Source organism: Coregonus lavaretus, assembly GCF_964263955.1.
Source record: "Coregonus lavaretus genome assembly, contig: HAP1_SCAFFOLD_69, whole genome shotgun sequence".
In the NCBI taxonomy this organism is placed as follows: domain Eukaryota; kingdom Metazoa; phylum Chordata; class Actinopteri; order Salmoniformes; family Salmonidae; genus Coregonus; species Coregonus lavaretus.
The window spans coordinates 941,461-964,463 of NW_028158220.1; the positions used below are offsets into that span (position 1 = coordinate 941,461).

Genomic DNA, 23,003 nt, shown 5'->3' on the forward strand with positions numbered 1-23,003 from the left:
TCACTGATATCGATTATGGGGGAGATCAGGTTGTACCTGCTGTTGAAACTAACACAACTAAAACAATACATGGAAATGGGAGATATCTTTTACCTCACTGGTTAGAGGACAACCTGCAGAAGACAGTCAGCTACATTTTGGAATGATGCATTTACATTTATGGGTCGCTAAACAAAGGAACGCAACACTTATTTCATCGATATCATGTTGAAATCAATTGCGCAAGAGGGGGGAGATGAGGTTGCACGTCCTGTTAAAACAAATAGCTCAAAAACCACACGGAATCTGGGAATAATATGTACATCACTGGTCAGAGGACAATTGGTAGAAAACAGCTAGATACATTTTGATTAACGTGTAACACAACTTTTTATTTTTTATTTTTTACTTTTTGTTAAATCACATAAATACTCTTTCAATTCAGAGCCTGGATTTTTCCCAGAGGCTAATATCCATATCACGCTGAAATAAATTGAACAGGGGGAAATGTTTAGGGTTCTACATTGTGACATTATTAATTACAGTACTCCTACAATGTTAAAACATTCTACATTGTGACATTATTTCATTGATATCATGAAACAACTCATGTATGTATTTTCTGATGTTTGATCAGAGATCTTTTATCAAAGTATCTCTTGTCACATGATCACAGCTTTATTATTTATCTCCTGCTATAGAGTTTCTCTCCTGTGTGTGTTCTCTGGTGTCTCGTCAGATGGCTAGATCTAACAAAACTCTTCCCACATTGAGTACAGCTGTAAGGTTTCTCTCCTGTGTGTGTTCTCTGGTGCACTATCAGGGAGTTTGACTGAGTAAAACTCTTCCCACATTGATCACAGCTATAAGGTTTCTCTCCTGTGTGTGTTCTCTGGTGTATCATCAGATAGCAAGATGCACCAAAACTCTTCCCACATTGAGTACAGCGATAAGGTTTTTCTCCTGTGTGTGTTCTCTGGTGCACTATCAGGGTGCTTGACCGAGTAAAAATCTTCCCACATTGATCACAGCAATAACGTTTTTCTCCTGTGTGTGTTCTCTGGTGTATCGTCAGATCGCAAGATGCAACAAAACTCTTCCCACATTGAGTACCGCTATAAGGTTTTTCTCCTGTGTGTGTTCTCTGGTGCACTATCAGGGAGCTTGACCGAGTAAAACTCTTCCCACATTGAGTACAGCTATATGGTGATTTCTCTCCTGTGTGTGTTCTCTGGTGTGATTTTAAATCTCTTAAACTAACAAAAGTCTTTCCGCAGTCAGAGCAGTTGTAAGGTTTCTCTCCTGTGTGTGTTCTCTGGTGCAATATCAGGGAGCTTGACCGAGTAAAACTCCTCCCACATTGAGTACAGCTATAAGATTTCTCTCCTGTGTGTGTTCTCTGGTGCACTATCAGGGCGTTTGGCCGAGTAAAACTCTTCCCACATTGAGTACAACTATATGGTGATTTCTCTCCTGTGTGTGTTCTCTGGTGTGATTTTAAATCTATTAAATTAACAAAAGTCTTTCCGCAGTCAGAGCAGTCGTAAGGTTTCTCTCCTGTGTGTCTTCTCAGATGTACTATCAGGTAGCTTGACCGAGTAAAACTCTTCCCACATTGATCACAGCTATAAGGTTTCTCTCCTGTGTGTACTCGCTGGTGTATTTTAAGTTCTGATGAAAACTTGCAACGTTTCCCACAGTCAGAGCAGCAGTGAGATTTCTTCCCAGTGGGTATCAGATGGTTTTTCTTAAGGTGTTCTGATCTGGAGAGAGACCTTTCTGCCTCGTCAGCATCATGTTGTTGAGGCTCCCCAGAGGATCCACGATAGCCACGTCTCTCTCCTGTGTGAACGACAGTCAGACAGATGGTTAAAGAACCACAACAGCAGAAATACACTGTTTATTTGAGGTAAAAGGTGATACCCAGAGCGTACCCATTAAATTGTACAACAATTGATGCCTTAAATTATTTGACAATTGTCTTTTATACAGTCAAGTGAGCAACAATAGTCATATTTTGTCTTGTTTTCACATTAGTAGTAACATCGATGACTGTAGGCTAGAAATAAGTTAAAGTTTAAAGTTGTTGAAATCCTAAGCAGAGTGCAAGACGACTTTTACTCTCCAATATAGGACCCTTTCTGTGTTTGCTGTTTGTTGCTATGCAACACAATTTGGCTGCAGAAACTCCTCCATGCTAATAACCGATAGATATGGATGTAGTATATCTGAACTCCTCCATGCTAATAACCTCTAGTTATGGATGTAGTATATCTGAACTCCTCCATGCTAATAACCTCTAGTTATGGATGTAGTATATCTGAACTCCTCCATGCTAATAACCTCTAGTTATGGATGTAGTATATCTGAACTCCTCCATGCTAATAACCTCTAGTTATGGATGTAGTGTATCTGAACTCCTCCATGCTAATAACCTCTAGTTATGGATGTAGTATATCTGAACTCCTCCATGCTAATAACCTCTAGTTATGGATGTAGTATATCTGAACTCCTCCATGCTAATAACCTCTAGTTATGGATGTAGTATATCTGAACTCCTCCATGCTAATAACCTCTAGTTATGGATGTAGTATATCTGAACTCCTCCATGCTAATAACCTCTAGTTATGGATGTAGTATATCTGAACTCCTCCATGCTAATAACCTCTAGTTATGGATGTAGTATATCTGCATGGAGGAACAATGGTGAGCGAAGATTTCACAATGTATTCTGAATATTACCACACATTATCAGAGCAAGATCGGGAGCTACTCAAGGAAACTCACATTAAGCTCTGTGTCGTAAAATGCTCTTTGGCTACCTTTACACACTAAGTGTATGCCAAATTGGCCCATAACTTCATCTAACAATAACATACAGTACCAGTCAAAAGTTTGGACACAACTACTCATTCAAGGGTTGATCTTTATTTTTACTATTTTCTACATTGTAGAACAATAGTGAAGACATGAAAACTATGAAATAACACATATGGAATCATGTAGTAACCAAAATAGTGTTAAACTAATCAAAATATTTTTGATTTTAGATTCTTCAAAGTAGCCACCGTTTGCCTTGAAGACAACTTTGCACTCTTGGCATTCTCTCAAGCAGCTTCATCTGGAATGCTTTTCCAACAGTCTTGAATGAGTTCCCACATATGCTGAGCACTTGTTGGCTGCTTTTCCTTCACTCTGCGGTTCAACTCATCCCAAACCATCTCAATTGGGTTGAGGTCGGGGGATTGTGGAGGCCAGGTCATCTGATGCAGCACTCCATCACTCTCCTTCTTGGTAAAATAGCCCTTACACAGCCTGGAGGTGTGTTGGGTCATTGTCCTGTTGAAAAGCAAAATGATAGTCCCACTAAGCCCAAACCAGATGGGATGGCGTATCACTGCAGAATACTGTGGTAGCCATGCTGGTTATGTGTGCCTTGAATTCTAAATGAATCACAGACAGTGTCACCATCAAAGCACCCCCACATCACCACACCTCCTCCTCCATGCTTCACGGTGGGAACTACACACGCGGAGATCATCTGTTCACCCACATCGCGTCGCATAAAGACACGGCGGTTGGAACCAAATATCTCAATTTCCACCGGTCTAATGTCCATTGCTCGTGTTTCTTGGCCCTAGCAGATCTCTTCTTCTTATTGGTGTCCTTCAGTAGTGGTTTCTTTGTAGCAATTCAACCATGAAGGCCTGATTTACCCAGTCCCCTCTGAACAGTTGATGTTGAGATATGTCTGTGACTTGAAATCTGTGAAGTCTTTATTTGGGCTGCAATTTCTGAGGCTGGTAACTCTAATGAACTTATCCTCTGCAGCAGAGCTAACTCTGGGTCTTCCATTCCTGTGGCGGTCCTCATGAGAGCCAGTTTCATCATAGCACTTGATGGTTTTTGCGACTGCACTTGAAGAAACTTTCAAAGTTCTTGAAATGTTCCGTATTGTCTGACCTTCATGTCTTAAAGTAATGATGGACTGTCGTTTCTCTTTGCTTATTTGAGCTGTTCTTGCCATAATATGGACTTGGTCTTTCACCAAATAGGGCTATCTTCTGTATACCAACCCTACCTTGTCACAACACAACTGATTGGCTCAAATGCATTAAGAAGGAAATAAATTCCACAAATTAACTTAAGGCACACCTGTTAATTGAAATGCATTCCAGGTGACTACCTCATGAAGCTGGTTGAGAGAATGCCAAGAGTGCAAAGCTGCCATCAAGGCAAAGGGTGGCTACTTTACAGAATCTCTTTGTTTAACACTTTTTTTGTTACTACATGATTCCATATGTGTTATTTCATAGTTTTGATGTCTTCACTATTATTCTACAATGTAGAAAATAGTAAAAAATAAAGAAAAACCCTTGAATGAGTAGGTGTGTCCAAACTTTTGACTGGTAGTGTACTAACTGTAAGTTGCTCTGGATAAGTGACTCAATGACTCAAATGTAAATGTAAAATATATATATATATATATATATATATATACAGTGGGGAGAACAAGTATTTGATACAATGCCGATTTTGCAGGTTTTCCTACTTACAAAGCATGTACAGGTCTGTCATTTTTATCATAGGTACACTTCAACTGTGAGAGACGGAATCTAAAACAAAAATCACATTGTATGATTTTTAAGTAATTAATTTGCATTTTATTGCATGCCATAAGTATTTGATCACCTACCAACCAGTAAGAATTCCGGCTCTCACAGACCTGTTAGTTTTTCTTTAAGAGGCCCTCCTGTTCTCCACTCATTACCTGTATTAACTGCACCTGTTTGAACTCGTTACCTGTATAAAAGACACCTGTCCACACACTCAATCAAACAGACTCCAACCTCTCCACAATGGCCAAGACCAGAGAGCTGTGTAAGGACATCAGGGATAAAATTGTAGACCTGCACAAGGCTGGGATGGGCTACAGGACAATAGGCAAGCAGCTTGGTGAGAAGGCAACAACTGTTGGCACAATTATTAGAAAATGGAAGAAGTTCAAGATGACGGTAAATCACCCTCGGTCTGGGGCTCCATGCAAGATCTCACCTCGTGGGGCATCAATGATCATGAGGAAGGTGAGAGATCAGCCCAGAACTACACGACAGGACCTGGTCAATGACCTGAAGAGAGCTGGGACCACAGTCTCAAAGAAAACCATTAGTAACACACTACGCCGTCATGAATTAAAATCCTGCAGCGCACGCAAGGTCCCCCTGCTCAAGCCAGCGCATGTCCAGGCCCGTCTGAAGTTTGCCAATGACCATCTGGATGATCCAGAGGAGGAATGGGAGAAGGTCATGTGGTCTGATGAGACAAAAATATAGCTTTTTGGTCACCGTGTTTGGAGGAAGAAGAAGGATGAGTACAACCCCAAGAACACCATCCCAACTGTGAAGCATGGAGGTGGAAACATCATTCTTTGGAGATGCTTTTCTGAAAAGGGGACAGGACGACTGCACCGTATTGAGGGGAGGATGGATGGGGCCATGTATCGCGAGATCTTGGCCAACAACCTCCTTCCCTCAGTAAGAGCATTGAAGATGGGTCGTGGCTGGGTCTTCCAGCATAACAACGACCCGAAACACACAGCCAGGGCAACTAAGGAGTGGCTCCGTAAGAAGCATCTCAAGGTCCTGGAGTGGCCTAGCCAGTCTCCAGACCTGAACCCAATAGAAAATCTTTGGAGGGAGCTGAAAGTCCGCATTGCCCAGCGACAGCCCCGAAACCTGAAGGATCTGGAGAAGGTCTGTATGGAGGAGTGTGCCAAAATCCCTGCTGCAGTGTGTGCAAACCTGGTCAAGACCTAAAGGAAACGTATGATCTCTGTAATTGCAAACAAAGGTTTCTGTACCAAATATTAAGTTCTGCTTTTCTGATGTTTCAAATAATTATGTCATGCAATAAAATGCAAATTAATTACTTAAAAATCATACAAAGTGATTTTCTGGATTTTTGTTTTACATTCTGTCTCTCACAGTTGAAGTGTACCTATGATAAAAATAACAGACCTCTACATGCTTTGTAAGTAGGAAAACCTGCAAAATCGGCAGTGTATCAAATACTTGTTCTCCCCACTGTATCTTTTAAAAATATATTTTCCTTTATTATGGCGGCAGGTAGCTTAGTGGTTAAGAGCGGTGTGCCAAGTAACCGAAAGGTCGCTGGTTCTAATCCCCGAGCCGACTAGGTGAAAAATCTGTCGATGTGCCCTTAAGCAAGGCACTTAACCCTAATTGCTCCTGTAAGTCGCTCTGGATAAGAGCGTCTGCTAAATGACTAAAATGTAAATGTATTATTTTCCACTAACCCTACCACCTCTCCCCTAATTGCAGCAAAGTAATGAACAACAACACTTAGGCTTCTATTTCCAACTTATACATTCTATATACATTTTACGGACACAATCTATTTTACAATAGTTATATTTTGTTTGTTTTTTTACATCACTGGGGTCAAGCTTTCTGCCATCCAGGACCTAGATACTAGGCATGTCAGAGGAAAATGGTCAAAGACTCCAGTCACCCAAGTCATAGACTGTTCTCTCTGCTACCGCACAGCAAGCGGTACCGGAGCGCCAAGTCTAGGACCAAAAGGCTCCTTAACAGCTTCTACCCCCAATTCATAAGACTGCTGAACAATTAATCCCCTCCCTCCTTTGTTTTTACACTGCTGCTACTCGCTGTTTATCATCTAAGCACAGTCACTTTACCCCTACCGACATGTACAAATTACCTGAACTAACCTGTACCCCAGCCCATTACCTCAGTACCGGTACCCCCTGTATATAGCCTCATTATTACCTGGACTAACCTGTACCCCAGCCCATTACCTCGGTACCGGTACCCCCTATATATAGCCTCATTATTACCTGGACTAACCTGTACCCCAGCCCATTACCTCGGTACCGGTACCCCCTGTATATAGCCTCATTATAACCTGGACTAACCTGTACCCCAGCACATTACCTCGGTACCGGTACCCCCTGTATATAGCCTCGAAGTCGCGAGAGTGTGACTCCCCATAGTATGTTTTACCAAAGTTGACTGACCCTTAAGGGAACTACACTGCCATAAATGCAAGGAAACCCTCACTGGCAGTTATAGAAAGACCCATATACTGTATAGCCATTGATTCTTGAAGAATATAACTTATAAATGCCTCAAATGTATTTCCCCATCAAAAACCAAAACATAAGCTTGTACAGTGGGGTAAAAAAGTATTTAGTCAGCCACCAATTGTGCAGGTTCTCCCACTTAAAAAGATGCGAGAGGCCTGTACTTTTCATCATAGGTACACGTCAACTATGACAGACTAATTGAGGAAAAAAATTCCATAAAATCACATTGTAGGATTTTTTATGAATTTATTTGCAAATTATGGTGGAAAATAAGTATTTGGTCACCTACAAACAAGCAAGAATTCTGGCTCTCACAGACCTGTAACTTCTTCTTTAAGAGGCTCCTCTGTCCTCCACTCGTTATCTGTATTAATGGCACCTGTTTGAACTTGTTATCAGTATAAAAGACACCTGTCCACAACCTCAAACAGTCACACTCCAAACTCCACTATGGCCAAGACCAAAGAGCTGTCAAAGGACACCAGAAACAAAATTGTAGACCTGCACCAGGCTGGGAAGACTGAATCTGCAATAGGTAAGCAGCTTGGTTTGAAGAAATCAACTGTGGGAGCAATTATTAGGAAATGGAAGACATACAAGACCACTGATAATCTCCCTCGATCTGGGGCTCCACGCAAGATCTCACCCCGTGGGGTCAAAATGATCACAAGAACGGTGAGCAAAAATCCCAGAACCACACGGGGGGACCTAGTGAATGACCTGCAGAGAGCTGGGACCAAAGTAACAAAGCCTACCATCAGTAACACACTACGCCGCCAGGGACTCAAATCCTGCAGTGCCAGATGTGTCCCCCTGCTTAAGCCAGTACATGTCCAGGCCCGTCTGAAGATTGCTAGAGTGCATTTGGATGATCCAGAAGAGGATTGGGAGAATGTCATATGGTCAGATGAAACCAAAATATAACTTTTTGGTAAAAACTCAACTCGTCGTGTTTGGAGGACAAAGAATGCTGAGTTGCATCCAAAGATCACCATACCTACTGTGAAGCATGGGGGTGGAAACATCATGCTTTGGGGCTGTTTGTCTGCAAAGGGACCAGGACGACTGATCCGTGTAAAGGAAAGAATGAATGGGGCCATGTATCGTGAGATTTTGAGTGAAAACCTCCTTCCATCAGCAAGGGCATTGAAGATGAAACGTGGCTGGGTCTTTCAGCATGACAATGATCCCAAACACACCGCCCGGGCAACGAAGGAGTGGCTTCGTAAGAAGCATTTCAAGGTCCTGGAGTGGCCTAGCCAGTCTCCAGATCTCAATCCCATAGAAAATCTTTGGAGGGAGTTGAAAGTCTGTGTTGCCTAGCGACAGCCCCAAAACATCACTGCTCTAGAGGAGATCTGCATGGAGGAATGGGCCAAAATACCAGCAACAGTGTGTGAAAACCTTGTGAAGACTTACAGAAAACGTTTGACCTGTGTCATTGCCAACAAAGGGTATATAACAAAGTATTGAGAAACTTTTGTTATTGACCAAATACTTGTTTTCCACCATAATTTGCTAATAAATTCATAAAAAATCCTACAATGTAATTTTCTGGATTTTTTTTCTCTCATTTTGTCAGTCATAGTTGACGTGAACCTATGATGAAAATTACAGGCCTCTCTCATCTTTTTAAGTGGGAGAACTTGCACAATTGGTGGCTGACTAAATACTTTTTTTCCCCACTGTATAATGCCACTGGTTGTAAACAAACACTGTATATCTTCAAAAACAGGTTAAAACTATGATTTTGACCTCATGGATGGCCAGTCCTTGTATTCATCGTGTAGTGAATTCAGGGGGTAGCCCTGAGCTGGACTCAAACCTGGGTCCAGAGACTGTCAAGCCAACACCTTATAACTGTTATACCAAGATGTCTGAACTTCTTGATGAGGTCGCTAGGTTTTGGGTTAAGGTTGCTACAATAACTTTCTCTATGAATTTGAGAGTGGTTACATTTCTCCAGCCCCCAATTTTGCTGCTGTTTAAAACCTAGGTTGCCCCTTTAAAAAAAGCCACACCTCAATCAATCAACCAATCTGCAGTTCAAACAATAACAAAGCTGTCATTCCACCACTGTTTTGGTAATAAGATGAGGATGGGACTGGAGAAATGTAACTACTCTCAAAATCATAGACAGACCTATGGATGCAAGGTCGGACCATCCATGATATCAATATTATAGTTTTAACCATGTTGAGGCGATACAGTGTTGGTTTACATTTACATTGTTTCTAAACATTGGAGTAGAAAAAGCTTATTTTGGGATCTGATGGGGTACGACAGATGAACTAAGCTCAATGAGGCATGTGTTATATTCTTCAAGAATCAATGGATATATATAAATAATATAAAAGTCCAAATATGGATGTAGCAACTGCAGATTCCCCCTTTAACACCACACATCAGTTCAACAACTGCAGAGTTTGTGCCTCTGTTTTTAAGACAGTACTTACTAGTGTTAATCAGGGCCCGGTTTCTCAAAAGCATCTTACTGCTAAGTTGATCATTAGAACCATTGGATGCCTTAAGATGCCTTTGGGAAACCGGAACCAGATATCCAGTTTCCTCCTCTTCTTCCTCCTCCTTTTTCGATGTGACAGTCATCTCCTCCTCCTCCTCTTTCACTCCAAAAACGGGAGCCCCCTCTTCTTTCACTGTAACATCCTCCTCCTCTTTCACTCTGAACGCGTCTTCCTCTACTTTCACTGTAACATCCTCCTCCTCTTTCACTCTGAACGCGTCTTCCTCTTCTTTCACTGTAACATCCTCCTCCTCTTTCACTCTGAACGCGTCTTCCTCTTCTTTCACTGTAACGTCTTTCTCTTCTTCTTTCACGGTAACAGCATCACCCTCTACTTGTTTTTGTATTGTAACATCCTCCTCTTCCTCCTCCTCTTCCACTAGAACTTCTTTCTCCGAGGTGTCTGACTAACTGCAAGCTACCGAGGTGTCTGACTAACTGTTGCTGCTGTTGAAAGAAGCGTCCCGTCCACTAGATTATACGTCACACTAGCAGCATAGCCTTAAAGTCCCACATCGCCATCTGCTGACTGGAGTGGGAAACGAAGTTGAGTAAAATTTAGATTTTATTTTCAGACAAAAAGTTGAAGGGTAGGAAGCATGTGTTTTTACTCACCAATGTAACAACACAGTGTAGTTAAAGACTTAAGAACTTAGTTGTAGTCACGATCTGGTTACCTATTAAGTTCAAACAGTTATGTTTTTGCTTTATTACATATTTATTAACTTATTTCGGGATATCTTCTAAACTACCCACAATGCACTATTTCTCAACGTCATATGGGGGATCTACTCTGTGCTACCGAGTTTGTATGCTAGCTCGGAAGCTAGCTCAAGCTGGCTAACGTTAGCCACGTCTCATGTTTTTCATGCACTGTGTGGTTGTGTTATCTAGTGGGAACCCGTTAACACGGTTCGGCTCTGGTACCTTCTTGCCATGGGCTCAAAAGAAAAGAGAAAATCAGACCTGCTTGTTCCTTTTTGTTTTATTAACTTTTCAGTAGGGATCTTAGGTTTGATACCGGAGCTACAAGGAATGCGTTGAAATCCCTAAGCAGTATACTTCAAAGCAGTGTGCCGATTCCTGTATCACTTTATCAGCAGCACGTGATCAATGACGTCTGAAGCTTCATTTCGTCAAACAACCACCTGATTGGTTTAGTAATAGGCTTGTTCGACAATGCAGCCGACAAAATGCAGGCGACTGCCGATTGACTGATCTACAAATCACCTTGCATCATAAATAACTACTCATTATATTATTTATAAATCAGTCAACATTTACCCACAATGCAGCATGGATTTGATGCTCTCCAACACGGCCAGTGGTTTAGTAGAAGACATAAAGGCGACGCTGCACAGTCAGTAGGGCGTGTGGGATGTCGTCTATAAAAATGTGGCTGTTCTAAATTCTGTGTTGCTCAAAGCCTTGAGTAATGAACCTATTTTTGACACATTTGGCTGGAAAGTGTCAATGCTACAGGAAGCTTCGTTTCCCCCTCATCACTACTTCTCAGCATGTTCTCTGGGAAGTAGACTACGGGAGTTTTTGTAACTTTTTCCCACTTTTGGCTTTACTGCTAGCGCGCTAGCTGACTGACATCTGGAATCTATCTATTTTGGATGTTGGGGATTTTCCCCTGCCATCATTCTGTATGTCTCTGCTCTTTTGATCTGCAGTTATGTTTCAGTTGGGTTTTGTTAGTTGGGTTCTAACTGGGTCTCCGGAAGTTGGGCTCCAGCTCGTAGACCATAGCTAGTTGGCTAAATAGCTAACATTAGCTGGCTGGCTAAGATAACTGCATATAGATAACATGATTTGATATGGACCATAGCTAGTTGGCTAAATAGCTAACGTTAGCTGGCTGGCTAAGATAACTGCATATAGATAACATGATTTGATATAGACCATAGGTAGTTGGCTAAATAGCTAACGTTAGCTGGCTGGCTAAGATAACTGCATATAGATAACATAGCTAGTTGGCTAAATAGCTAACGTTAGCTGGCTGGCTAAGATAACTGCATATAGATAACATAGCTAGTTGGCTAAATAGCTAACGTTAGCTGGCTGGCTAAGATAACTGCATATAGATAACATAGCTAGTTGGCTAAATAGCTAACGTTAGCTGGCTGGCTAAGATAACTGCATATAGATAACATGATTTGATATAGACCATAGCTAGTTGGCTAAATAGCTAACGTTAGCTGGCTGGCTAAGATAACTGCATATAGATAACGTTCTATGATATTTTGGTTAGATGGCGTTATGTATTTCCAAAACGTTGGTTTTCCACCATTGGATGCCCTATTATGCACATGCAACATGGTCTAGGGAAAGGCGCCTGTTCAACGTCGCACTGAAGACTGTTTCAGAACCGTGGACAGCGACTGCTATCCAACGAGGGAGAAAGCGCATTTGTTATGAAATAATATAATTTTTATTAGTTTTGCACCATTGTTCTAACCATATACAATGTCTTAGAGTGATGGACTGTGCCATCCCCACGACCTCCACAATGGATCAGTCCACTCAGACAAGCCTCCACAATGGATCAGTCCACTCGGACAGACCTCCACAATGGATCAGTCCACTCGGACAGACCTCCACAATGGATCAGTCCACTCAGACAGGCCTCCACAATGGATCAGTCCACTCAGACAGGCCTCCACAATGGATCAGTCCACTCAGACAGGCCTCCACAATGGATCAGTCCACTCGGACAGGCCTCCTCAATGGATCAGTCCACTCGGACAGGCCTCCACAATGGATCAGTCCACTCAGACAGGCCTCCACAATGGATCAGTCCAAAGACCCGAAACACACAGCCAGGGCAACTAAGGAGTGGCTCCGTAAAAAGCATCTCAAGGTCCTGGAGTGGCCTAGCCAGTCTCCAGACCTGAACCCAATAGAAAATCTTTGGAGGGAGCTGAAAGTCCGTATTGCTCAGCGACAGCCCCGAAACCTGAAGGATCTGGAGAAGGTCTGTATGGAGGAATGGGCCAAAATCCCTGCTGCAGTGTGTGCAAACCTGGTCAAGACCTACAGGAAACGTATGATCTCTGTAATTGCAAACAAAGGTTTCTGTACCAAATATTAAGTTCTGCTTTTCTGATGTATCAAATACCTATGTCATGCAATAAAATGCAAATGAATTACTTAAAAATCATACAATGTGATTTTCTGGATTTTTGTTTTAGATTCCGTCTCTCACGGTTGAAGTGTACCTATGATAAAAATTACAGACCTCTACATGCTTTGTAAGTAGGAAAATCGGCAGTGTAGCAAATACTTGTTCTCCCCACTGTATATACATGTGTAAAAGACACCTAGGTCTCAATATATCTTCCCATGACTGTGTTTTTGTATTTTAATGAGTATATGTTTGAGAACAAGTATTTGATACACTGCCGATTTTGCATCGGTACACTGTGTCCTTAGCCCCGGCCTGCCGAGCACTGCTTTACGCCGAGGGAATGTAGCTAGCTGGCTAACCTCGTCCCACACTGCGTGTTGGTCAACTAAATGAATGGCTTACGTGCTACGTGATGTTTACTTTGATCGAATATAAGTTTCGTGATGCTTAAGTTGTTCTGAGTGTACTGATAAGAAGGACACGTGACATACCGACAACTTTGAGAAAAAACACTATAGGAGATGGCTTTGGAAATTCATAACATGATGCTAGTAGCATAGCATCTCTCTCCATTGAATTGACGAGCGAACTCCAAATATCCAAAGTGAAAAACACATTTAAGGCGGTACTTACTGGTGTTAATCAGATCTCCTATCTCCTCCTCTTCATCTTTCAACGTGACAGTAATCTCTCCCTCCTTCTTCACTCCAAAACCTGCATCCTCCTCTATCTCTTCTTCCTCCTCCTCTTTCACTGTAACATCCTCCTCCTCTTTCACTCTGAACGCGTCTTCCTCTTCTTTCACTGTAACATCCTCCTCCTCTTTCACTCTGAACGCGTCTTCCTCTTCTTTCACTGTAACATCCTCCTCCTCTTTCACTCTGAACGCGTCTTCCTCTTCTTTCACTGTAACGTCTTTCTCTTCTTCTTTCACGGTAACAGCTTCACCCTCTACTTGTTTTTGTATTGTAACATCCTCCTCTTCCTCCTCCTCTTTCACTAGAGCTTCTTTCTCCGTCCAGCAGACCTCCTCTTCTTTAGCAGGAGGAGAGTAGCTTAGTGAGCTCATGGTCGGGGATGTTAGCTAGCTAGGCTAGTGCTAACTTAACCAGCCAGCTAGCTGACCAATAACAACAACACCGTAAATATGAAATTAAATGGGATAACTAACTAGACGACAGAAGTGGGTTTAAAACACAGTGGCTAATATACACGAAAGCGTGATATCACCATTATAGTTTTAACCATGTTGAGGCGATACAGTGTTGGTTCATATTTACACTGTTACTAAACATTGGAGTAAAAAAAGCTTATTTTGGGATCTGATGGGGTACGACAGTTGAACTAAGCTTATGAGGCATGTGTTATATTCCTCAAGAATGTAAATAATTTAAAAGTCCAAATATGGATGTAGCAACTGCAGATTTCACCTTTAACACCACACATCAGTTCAACAACTGCAGAGGTTGTGCCTCTGTTTTTAAGACGCATCTTACTGCTTAGTTCATCATTAGAACCATTGGATGCCTTAAGATGCCTTTGGGAAACCGGAACCAGATATCCAGTTTCCTCCTCTTCTTCCTCCTCCTTTTTCGATGCGACAGTCATCTCCCCCTCGTCTTTCACTCCAAAAACTGCATCCTCCTCTTCTTTCACTGTAACATCCTCCTCCTCTTTCACTCTGAACGCGTCTTCCTCTTCTTTCACTGTAACATCCTCCTCCTCTTTCACTCTGAACGCGTCTTCCTCTTCTTTCACTGTAACATCCTCCTCCTCTTTTACTCTGAACGCATCTTCCTCTTCTTTCACTGTAACGTCTTTCTCTTCTTCTTTCACGGTAACAGCTTCACCTTCTACTTGTTTTTGTATTGTAACATCCTCCTCTTCCTCCTCCTCTTTCACTAGAGCTTCTTTCTCCGTCCAGCAGACCTCCTCTTCTTTAGCAGGAGGAGAGTAGCTTAGTGACCTCATGGTCGGGGATGTTAGCTAGCTAGGCTAGTGCTAACTTAACCAGCCAGCTAGCTGACCAATAACAACAACACCGTAAATATGAAATTAAATGGGATAACTAACTAGACGACAGAAGTGGGTTTAAAACACAGTGGCTAATATACACGAAAGCGTCTAAAGAGCTTTATTGGTTGGGCTATTTTGTCTAGCAAGCTACCGAGGTGTCTGACTAACTGTTGCTGCTGTTGAAAGAAGCGTCCCGTCCACTAGATTATACGTCACACTAGCAGCATAGCCTTAAAGTCCCACATCGCCATCTGCTGACTGGAGTGGGTAAAATATCACAGTGAAATATTATGATGACTATAACATTTGTTGTCACCTTCAATTCTTGCACATTTCCTCATAAAAAGTATGTATTTTCCGAACTCCTAAACTCGGAACCAATCAGAGGTCCCGTACATATCCCTCGTAATGAAGGCAGCCAATGGCCTGCTTCTATCTACGATGTAACTACAGCCTCTTGTGAAAACTGCTGTTTGATGAAGAGTAACAGATATATCTAGCTCCCGAAGACTGAAATAAGACAAATATGTTTTCGAGTGTACTTGAAATATCCAGCATGCAATACGAATTGTCTTGATAGAATTAAGAGGTAACTCCATGGACCATTTATCAAATGTATTGAAAGCTAGTCAATGTTACAGTTTGAATAGCTTAGCCAGCTACTGTAAATGTCAATGTGTGTTTCATTATCTAGTGCTCTCTCTGTCAGTTAATTGACATTTTCATTCATGTTTTAGTGTAAAAATATTTCTCATTTCAAGTAACTAGCTGCAGGCTTAAATAAACATTCCAATCATATACTTTGCACAGAAACCCAAATAAAAGCATGTATATAGAAAGAAGTGTGTGTGTCATGTCTGCTAGAATGGAGGTTTAGAAACGACAGCAGCATATTAACCAGTACATATGGCAAAGCCTACACATATAGTATACCTTGCAGTACAATCTATTCTAAAAACTAAAAACAGTTGTACAATGTGCTGTGCAATAAGATACCCAGAGTTTGATTTCTAAACCAGATGAGTTCTCAAATAGCAGCTGACCAATACCATGGTGGGCATAATGTTGGATGCATTGGAATATAAGGTATGGAAACTGATAAAGAGCCTGTAGGATTATAGAAAAAACTGTTGGGAAATTAATGTTTGACTTTCAAATACTAAATGTTTAGTGAATGTGAGTATATTTAGGTGGTTTTCATGATTCACTTTCCTACTAACCTTCTAAAAGTCGACGGTGCCAAAATCTTGCCGATCCATTCATTATTCTACTAACTATGAACGAGACATGTTTTCCATAATGTACGTTTCATACATATACATTTGAACAAAGAACACCATCACAAATAGTGTTTCACGATTTATTGAGTAGGGAGACAAATAGCAAAGGTGTCTCAGGCAGTATGTGAAGTATCTAAATATAGTTTAACCTACCAATCAATGTGTTTCAAGTGCCATGGAGGGCACAATCTTACAATGTTGCAGTCCAGAAATGAGAATTTTACCATCTACGCCAAAGGCCTGGGCTCCTGATGGAGACAATAGAATTCTCCCCACTGCATGTCGTTACATGTCGTTACACTAGCTAACAGCTCAGCACCGGGAATAAACACTACTTTAGTTTTTTTCTGTTAAGTTAAACAGCAGTTATCTTGCCAGCAAATCAATCAATTAAAGAGCAGCCAGTTTCTGCTCTGCTTGCTTTTAAAACTCAGAAAAATAACGCAACAAACTGACAGCAGCTGCCTCTGTTTAACTCTCCCGTGCAGTCCTAAATCCAGCCATCTGAAAACTCTAAACAGCTCTCAGGCGGCCGCATGGTCCTAAAGCACACCGTTGGCGCAATTTCAGTATGTGGGAGGAACACCCCCCTGTCTCCAGTGAAAGTTACGCCCCTTCAAATAGCACTTTTAGGTGCTGCTCAAATAAATCATGCTTTTCCGAGAGCAGCGTTTATTTTTCAACTGGAAGCAATGAATCCATGACAACACAATCATAAACAACAGAGTAGGTTAATAAGTCCTTAGTTTATGAGTTCTGCTCAGGTAAAACTATTTGGCTAATCTATACTTCCATTATTCCAAATCCTATTATTGAAGACTGGAAATCCGACAGACAGTTTTTTCAGTAGGCCTAAAGATATAACCTAATCATATTATTATCTGTAGTAGAAAGCAATGGGTTAGAAGAAGCCTACATAACAAACTCATAAAGTTAAATGCAACATCTAATATGGCCAGCTACATAACCTCTAACATTGATTTATCCTGCAATAGATGTTCAATTGGTAATATTACATGTGTCTTCTTCTAATGCCTCTTAAGCAGGTTGACGTTTATTGTGATGAGTCTTGTCCTGGAGGCAGAACTGAGGGATTTCTGCTAGATGGGCCAGCTGCAGTCAACATTGGCTATACTGTCAATTTTCATGAAAACACAAATGTAAGGTTAGGGTTATTTCATGTTAGGGTTAGGCATTAGGGTTAGCAGTGTGGTTAAGGTTAGGGTTATTTAATGTTAGGGTTAGGCATTAGGGTTAGCAGTGTGGTTAAGGTTAGGGTTATTTCATGTTAGGGTTAGGCATTAGGGTTAGCAGTGTGGTTAAGGTTAGGGTTATTTAATGTTAGGGTTAGGCATTAGGGTTAGCAGTGTGGTTAAGGTTAGGGTTATTTAATGTTAGGGTTAGGCATTAGGGTTAGCAATGTGGTTAAGGTTAGGGTTATTTAATGTTAGGGTTAGGCATTAGGGTTAGCAGTGTGGTTAAGGTTAGGGATATTTCATGTTAGGGTTAGGCATTAGGGTTAGCAGTGTGGTTAAGGTTAGGGTTATTTAATGTTAGGGTTAGGCATTAGGGTTAGCAGTGTGGTTAAGGTTAGGGTTATTTAATGTTAGGGTTTGGCATTAGGGTTAGCAGTGTGGTTAAGGTTAGGGTTATTTCATGTTAGGGTTAGGCATTAGGGTTAGCAGTGTGGTTAAGGTTAGGGTTATTTCATGTTAGGGTTAGGCATTAGGGTTAGCAATGTGGTTAAGGTTAGGGTTATTTAATGTTAGGGTTAGGCATTAGGGTTAGCAGTGTGGTTAAGGTTAGGGTTATTTAATGTTAGGGTTAGGCATTAGGGTTAGCAGTGTGGTTAAGGTTAGGGTTATTTAATGTTAGGGTTAGGCATTAGGGTTAGCAGTGTGGTTAAGGTTAGGGATATTTAATGTTAGGGTTAGGCATTAGGGTTAGCAGTGTGGTTAAGGTTAGGGTTATTTAAGGTAAGGTTTAGGCATTAGGGTTAGCAGTGTGGTTAAGGTTAGGGTTAGGCATTAGGGTTAGCAGTGTGGTTAAGGTTAGGGTTAGGCATTAGGGTTTGCAGTGTGGTTAAGGTTAGGGTTATTTAAGGTTAGGGTTAGGCATTAGGGTTAGCAGTGTGGTTAAGGTTAGGCATTAGGGTTAGCAGTGTGGTTAAGGTTAGGGTTATTTAAGGTAAGAGTTAGGCATTAGGGATAGCAGTGTGGTTAAGGTTAGGGTTATTTAAGGTTAGGGTTAGGCATTAGGGTTAGCAGTGTGGTTAAGGTTAGGGTTATTTAAGGTAAGGTTTAGGCATTAGGGTTAGCAGTGTGGTTAAGGTTAGGGTTATTTCATGTTAGGGTTAGGCATTAGGGTTAGCAGTGTGGTTAAGGTTAGGGTTATTTCATGTTAGGGTTAGGCATTAGGGTTAGCAGTGTGGTTAAGGTTAGGGTTATTTAATGTTAGGGTTAGGCATTAGGGTTAGCAGTGTGGTTAAGGTTAGGGTTATTTCATGTTAGGGTTAGGCATTAGGGTTAGCAGTGTGGTTAAGGTTAGGGTTATTTCATGTTAGGGTTAGGCATTAGGGTTAGCAGTGTAAAGTAACTGAAAGTAATCAGATTACATTACTGAGTGTCAGTAATCCAAAAGTTAGTTACTGATGAGAATTCTGGACTGTAGATTTAGAAAGTAACCTACCCAGGCCTCCCAAGTGGTGTAGCGGTCTAAGGCACTGTGTCGCAGTGCTTGAGGCGTCACTACAGACCCGGGTTCGATCCCAGGCGGTGTCACAGCCTGCCGTGACTGTGAGACCCATGAGGCGTCACTACGGACCCGGGTTCGATCCCAGGCGGTGTCACAGCCTGCCGTGACTGTGAGACCCATGAGGCGTCACTACAGACCCGGGTTCGATCCCAGGCGGTGTCACAGCCTGCCGTGACTGTGAGACCCATGAGGCGGCGCAAAAAAAATGGGCCTCAAAATTGCCGTCAGGATCTCGTCACGGTATCTTTGGCATTTAAATTGCCATCGGTAAAATGCAATTGTGTCCGTAGCTTAAGCCTGCTCATACCATAACCCCACCATGGGGCATTCTGTTGACATCAGCAAACCGCTCACCCACACGACGCCATACACGTGCTCTGCAGTTGTGAGGCCGGTTGGACGTACGGCCAAATTCTCTAAAACAACGTTGGAGGCGGCTTATGGTAGAGAAATTAACATTCAATTATCTGGCAACAACTCTGGTGGACATTCCTGCAGTCAGCACGCCAATTACATGCTTCTTCAAAACTCTAGTCATCTGTGGCATTGCATTGTGTGATAAAACTGCATATTTTAAAGTGGCCTTTTATTGTGCCTAGCACAAGGTGCACCTGTGTAATGATCATGCTGTTTAATCAGCTTCTTGATATGCCACAGCTGTGAAGTGGATGGATTATTATGGCAAAGGAGGAGAAATGCTCGCTAACAGGGATGTGAACAACATTTGAGAGAAAGAAGCTTTTAGTGAGTATGGAACATTTCTGGGATCTTTTATTTCAGCTCATGAAACATGGGACCAACACTTTACGTTGTTGCTTTTATATTTTTGTTCAGTATAGTTTATTTATATAGCACATTTCAGACATGAAATGCAACGCAATTCACAGGAAAAAATGAATAAAAACTATGAAAATAAAAACTGAAATATTTACTAGACAACCAACAGTGGATAAAAAACTAAAGACTATCAATAAAAGCTGAAAGACTAAAGAGCATCTAAGGAAATAACATTGGTTAAAACAGTAAGAATATGATGTAATATCCCAAAATATAAGCTGGTTTTACTACACTGTTTATAAACAATATAATTGTGCAACAAAAAAAATCAGTTAGTTACATAAATTATTATGATTACTAAATGTTACATGAAATGGAAATATTATGAAATATCAAAACCGAATGTACACCCCTTTGTTAATATGTATTGGCAATAATTCATTTCCAATAGGGAGGCATGGAATAATTAAAAATGTATATTTTGTCAGAATGGATGTTTGAAATATGAGTAGGTGATTTGAGTCATGCTTCTTCAGCAGTGGAATAAAGACAATTAGCACTTGAATGTTGTAAAGAAATACTGGAGTGATGTAAGATTGTTAATAAAACAGTTCATAGACGCATGTGTTATCCTGCGTCCATGTTTATAGGCTGCAAGTACGTTGAAATGAAGTTGTTTTCAAGTCGTTGAAACAACGACCTAAAAAATACATATTTTTAACTTTAACTTTCAACCAAAACCAAACATAGATTGGACCTCGAGCATAGTCGTGTTTTCAACTATATTTTGCAAGGTGGGATACTGCCCAATGTCAAAACACCGTTTTAACGTGTCCAAATCAATAACCAATATGCAGAAACAGTTTGTGATAAATGGAAAACCTAAACATAACATGTACTATCGACACAAACATGTTCCACAATAGTAATCATATTACTTGTATTTTTTTAAACAACCACCTTATTAACTGCACAAGCACCAAAAACACTGTTGTTTTGACAAGTGCCAATAAATCACTAATATCGATTAGGGGGGAAAATCAGGTTGTACGTGCTGTTGAAACTAACACAACTAACACAACAAAAAAATACCCATGGAAACGGGCGATATATTTTACTTCACTGGTTAGAGGACAACCTGCAGAAGACAGTCAGCTACATTTTGGAGTGATGCATTTTAATTTAGCGGTCCCCAAAACGAAGAGAAACGCAACACTTATTTGTCATCACTCATATCGATATCACGTTGAAATCAATTGCAGGAGAGGGGTGAGATGAGGTTGCACGTCCTGTTAAAACTAACAGCTCAAAAACCACACGGAATCTGGGAATAATGTGTACATCACTGGTCAGAGGACAATTTGTAGGAAACAGCTAGCTACATTTAGAAGTGTTGCATTTTGATTCAAGTGGGTCGCCAACGTGGTAAGTGTAACACAACTCATTTCAGAGCCTGGATTTTCCCCCTGATGAGGCTAATATCCATATCACGCTGAAATCAATAGAACAGGGGGAAAACGGTTGGGGCGGCGCACAATTGGCCCAGCGTCGTCCAGGGTAGGGGAGGGAATGGCCAGCAGGGATGTAGCTCAGTTGGTAGAGCATGGCGTTTGCAACGCCAGGGTTGTGGGTTCGATTCCCACGGGGCGCCAGTATGAAAAATAAAAAAATAATGTATGCACTTACTAACTTGCTCTGGATAAGAGCGTCTGCTAAATGACTAAAAATGTAAAATGTAAATGGTTCTACATTGTGAAATTCATTAAAATACTCATACAACAATGTTAAAACATTGTGACATTATTTAATTGATATCATGAAACAACTCCTTCATGTATGTACTTTCTGATGTTTAATCAGAGTTCTTTTACCAGCGTATCTCTTGCCACATTGATCACAGCTATAATGTTTCTCTCCAGTGTGCGTTCTCAAATGTACCATCAGGATGCTTGATCCACTAAAACTCTTCCCACATTGATCACAGCTATAAGGTTTCTATCTAGTGTGTGTTCTCAAATGTACCATCAGGTTGCTTGATGCACTAAAACTCTTCCCACATTGATCACAGCTATAAGGTTTCTCTCCAGTGTGTGTTCTCAAATGTACCATCAGGTTGCTTGAATCACTAAAACTCGTCCCACATTGATCACAGCTATAAGGTTCCTCTCCAGTGTGCGTTCTCAAATGTATCATCAGGTTGCTTGAATCACTAAAACTCTTCCCACATTGATCACAGCTATAAGGCTTCTCTCCAGTGTGCGTTCTCAAATGTGCCATCAGGTTGCTTGAATCGCTAAAACTCTTCCCACATTGATCACAGCTATAAGGTTTCTCTCTAGTGTGTGTTCTCAAATGTACCATCAGGTTGCTTGATCGACTAAAACTCTTCCCACATTGATCACAGCTATAAGGTTTCTCTCTAGTGTGTGTTCTCTGATGTACTATCAGGCAGCTTGATTGAGTAAAACTCTTCCCGCATTGATCACAGCTATAAGGTTTCTCTCCTGTGTGTGTTCTCTGATGTACTATCAGGCAGCTTGATGTAGTAAAACTCTTCCCGCATTGATTACAGCTATAGGTTTTCTCTCCTGTATGGATTCTCATATGTCTTTTAAGGTCTGCTGAATAGTTGAATATCTTCCCACAGTCAGAGCAGCAGTGAGATTTCTTCCCTGTGGGATTCCGCTGGTGTTTCTTGAGGTGTTCTGATCTGGAGGGACTCTTCTCTGCCTCCTCAGCTTCATGATGTTGTTGAGGCTCCCCAGAGGATCCACGATAGTCACGTCTCTCTTCTGTGTGAACGACAAAGTCAGACAGATGGTTAAAGGCCCACAACAGCAGAAATACTGTTTATTTGAGGTAAAAGGTGATGCCCAGAGCGTACCCATGAAGCTGTATAACAATTGACATCTGTTAAATTATTTGACAATTGTCTTAAGACAGTCAAGTGAGCAATAATAGTAATATCTTGTCTTGTTTTCACATTAGTAGTAACATCGATGATTGTAGGCTAGAAATATTAATACCCACAAAACATATGAACAAAATCATCCACTGTGAAAGTTGATACTTGCAGGCCCTTCATATGTAGGCTATGAGCAGCACTTCGTTAAATTGATCAAATCAGTTATTGTTTTCCTTGATCAAACCGTGAGCAACACCTGTCAAACTCATTTCTCTCAAAACACAGGGATGTCGATTCCCACGGGACTAGTAATACCAGAGGACCATGGAGTTCGCCAAAAAACAGTAGGTTATTCTGGCTTGAATTGTTACTCTCCTGCCATGTAAAAATGACTGCCATGGCAGATTCAGACGCGACTAAAATTGCAGATGTGGTGTTTTGTGCTTGTGCATATAATTACATTCAGAACCGCGGACAGCGACAGTATCCAAAGCGGGAGAAAGTACATT

General features: G+C 41.3%; 1 protein-coding gene across 1 annotated transcript in view; it reads right to left on the reverse strand.

The window, feature by feature from the left end:
• Positions 1-514: 514 nt before the first annotated feature.
• Positions 515-23,003, reverse strand: part of LOC311124273 (uncharacterized protein) — a gene marked incomplete at both ends in the record, with an annotated part of 77,247 nt that continues 54,758 nt past the window's right edge. Inside the window, 3 exons of the mRNA XM_084198442.1 lie at positions 515-529; positions 965-1,821; positions 13,396-13,541. Coding sequence (XP_084054568.1) covers positions 515-529; positions 965-1,821; positions 13,396-13,541 — 1,018 coding nt within the window. The remainder of the gene's footprint in view (positions 530-964; positions 1,822-13,395; positions 13,542-23,003) is intronic.